At 37.7% G+C, this 3,249-nt stretch overlaps 1 protein-coding gene across 1 annotated transcript in view; it reads right to left on the reverse strand.

Annotated features, from left to right (window-relative positions):
* Positions 1 to 1,333: 1,333 nt before the first annotated feature.
* Positions 1,334 to 3,249, reverse strand: part of LOC108970045 (nose resistant to fluoxetine protein 6-like) — an 11,624-nt gene continuing 9,708 nt past the window's right edge. Inside the window, exons 3-7 of the mRNA XM_018935148.1 lie at positions 2,942 to 3,189; positions 2,675 to 2,794; positions 2,323 to 2,568; positions 1,708 to 2,266; positions 1,334 to 1,616 (exon numbers count right to left, since the gene is read on the reverse strand). Coding sequence (XP_018790693.1) covers positions 1,488 to 1,616; positions 1,708 to 2,266; positions 2,323 to 2,568; positions 2,675 to 2,794; positions 2,942 to 3,189 — 1,302 coding nt within the window. The 3' untranslated portion in view covers positions 1,334 to 1,487. The remainder of the gene's footprint in view (positions 1,617 to 1,707; positions 2,267 to 2,322; positions 2,569 to 2,674; positions 2,795 to 2,941; positions 3,190 to 3,249) is intronic.

Here is a 3,249-nt window from a genome sequence, read left to right on the forward strand (position 1 = left end):
CTAAACCCTTAACTCCGCCGTCATTGCTTTTATTCAACCCACGTAACTGCCGTTAGGCATTACATCGTGGAACCAAACTTAGTCATTCGGCTCTTCAGTCACGCTGCTACTCTCTCCTCCTTAACTCTTGCTTAGCTATAGCTTCCCACGCTTTCACTTTGTCACAGACCACCTTCGATTCCATCACGTAAAGCACGACATTCTCCGGCGTCACTCATCGTTTATCACATTCTCTAATATCTCTTTTTCTTAATTTGGGCAGGAAAAGAAGATATGCAATGCGTTTTCTGCGCTGCTGCTACAGAAGGAGCAATTTGCTTCGTCATTGTGTCCATATTTGTATAGATATTCTCTATAACCAACATGGCCAATTAAAAATTGCGTAAGATAAAAAATAGTTTTTCCGAGTTTCCGTTCTACCCATATTCGTACGTTTCTAATAAATCTATGCGTCCATCTCCCCGTCGTTGCTTCATTCCATCATCCTGTCATTAGTTTAGTCTCCTTTGTCCTTCCTTTTTCCTCTCTTCTTTTGTTAAGCGAGTGTCATTGCTTTTCATTTTATCGAATACTCGTTTAATTTCCATGGTCATTATTATGTCTGGCAGCATTAGGCCTGAGATAACTCCAGCCACCTGATGTGATACGATTCGGTAGGCACATGCAACCCTGATTGCGTTCTGTCCAATTATTGTTCACGCCTTTTCTGCGTAGGTTTTCTGCTGCAGCGCTATCCCCCATATAGGTGCAGCATACATAAGTTTGGACTGATTTACTTTGACCAAAAGGGCTTGTCTATACTTTCTTGGTTCACGAAAACGAGCCATTATCCTTGTTAACGTTGCCGTCAGCTTAAAAGCTTTTTCACAATTTGTCTAGATGCGTCTTGTAACTAAAGCTTGAGTCTATGAAAACTCCTATATATCTCAATGATTACTGATCTGATTACTGAGGCACCGAATATTTGTTTCCTGCTAGTTAGTCTTAGCCGATTGGCTTGAGGTTCTCTATAAACTTAGTCCTAGTCAAGTCATATGATCTAGGTAATCATTTACATATAAATTTCCTTTAGCCAATTCAGTCAACTGAAATTATTCTTAATTCAATAATTAACTTAAGCTCAGTACGATTTGTAATTTCACGCTGGTGGAATCACACGATAGTTTCTTCAGAAGAAACAGCCAAAGGGTACTGAAAAACAAGATATCTGCGTTTTCTTTGACAACTTTTTTGGCCGATACTTTTCTAGGAATTTCTATACCTTGAAAACAAAACAAGAAATATGCCATTATGGTACTACTATACTGTTTATTATAAGAAATTAAAGCAAGTGTAAAGTGACACATTTATTATAAATTATCATTGTCATACAGATATAAAATATATCATTATATACATTTTGCTGGAAACAATTATTCCACTGTTACAATAAAAGTCGCTGCATTCTTAGATTTAATTCCACCAAGCTCCATACTAGCAAACAGTATTTAGTTCGTCTTGGGTTTGGTGGGCTGGACTAACATTTTAGAAATATTCTTATAGGGTACTTCGAAAAATAATGAAAAAATGGTGGAGAAGAAGAACAGTATGGTGCAAACGCTAATGTAATCGATTGCCTAAAAAATATTTAAAAAAAAAAATTGTTTAAATAAAAGAAAATAATCTGACGCATAAACAATAAAATTAGTACCAAGAACTCTTACTCACTAAATTATATGGACTGCTATAGCGACCAATATTATTCAAGCTTGCGAGCAGCCCCATGGGTACTGGATGTAAGAGGAACATTGCATATGTAATTTGATTGAATTTCTTGAAGAGTGGATTCTCCAACAATCCAAAGAACCACTTYACACTACCCGCCGCATTTGCGAATATCAGCAGACAAACACTTGATGAAAATATCACACGTTGAACGATCAGCATTGCCACATAGAAACCCACTGAGTAACCTTCTGAGATATTGGCAAAATTGATTGTAAAGAAACAAATGATCGCCGAACAGCCGAGATACTCCTGCAGCGACTGATTTTGAAAGAAATTCGCATACAGTTGCCTTTTTTGGTTCTGTACGAAAAACCAGCCAGCTAAACCGCCAATTACGTAGGCCAGCACACGTGACAACGAGTTCATATAGAGCTCCGTAAATAACGCCACTGTGGTCTCAAAGGAATACATATAATTCATTGTGATGCCGATATAGGAGCTGTAGATCAAATTTGCTACAACAGTAGCGAGTGTAAGAGCTTTGCCCGCTCTTGGGTGTCTGCAAAAGAGATACTCAAACAAATATATTAATATGTGTTGCGCGTGTGCACTCACTTCACATAGATGAAAAGTAGTATCGTACTGAAGATGTAAAATTGCATATCACACGCGGATGACCACGTCCAAAACAAGCACAAATCGTCGTGTTTGAAGAAATTTTGTATGAAGAGCGCACTGCGCCACCAATACTGCTCACAGTTCGCGTATAATTTGTGGCTAAAGTGGAAAACCGATATATCGTCCATAAGAAGCCAGCCAGCATCGGCCAGGCAGATGCTAATGAAGTACAAAGGACCCAGTCTGTTTGAAGTGGAGAGGGAAGAATCGAAACAAAAACAAGTAAAGCTGTTTCTTTCGGATTTTGTATATCTTGGATTAATAAATATTACAGGCTTTCGGTACTTACCGAATCAAACGATGCAATATATACGTAAATACCGTTTTCGCATTTTTCATGAATCCACCTCTTCGCATGGTTTTAATAGTTTTGGTGTTTCGGAAAAAGTGGTATGTTTGTAGGAAGCCACTGTAAATAATTATAAAAATTTGTAAATTGAATTGAAAAATCATAAAAAAAATTGTTCGCTAAAAAAAAAGGTGTTGGTATATGCTAAGACCTCTCATAAAAAACTTAAGTACCACCCAACCTCTATCACGATGTCGTTGCTCTTACCTCATTGTAAAAAATAAATCGACGAAAATATCGAAATTTCCAATATCACTCGTTAATTTGTAATGCGCGGCTTTATTACTTGATGCCAGGTAACTGCAACACAGTAGATGGAATAATACTACGACCATGGCGCCATAAAAACGTAAACCATTCACCGCGGGAAAAGCCTCTGTACCAATAGGAGCAGCAGATGCATCCTTAGGGAAAAGCAACTCCCAGTTGTTTTGAACATCAAAACAGACAATAAACTTATTATAAAACGATTGCGTACTCTTATGGCTCGTCGTTTTTAGATGATCGTTCGTAGA

This window comes from Bactrocera latifrons, unplaced genomic scaffold (assembly GCF_001853355.1).
Source record: "Bactrocera latifrons isolate USDA-ARS-PBARC rearing strain unplaced genomic scaffold, ASM185335v1 scaffold_28, whole genome shotgun sequence".
In the NCBI taxonomy this organism is placed as follows: domain Eukaryota; kingdom Metazoa; phylum Arthropoda; class Insecta; order Diptera; family Tephritidae; genus Bactrocera; species Bactrocera latifrons.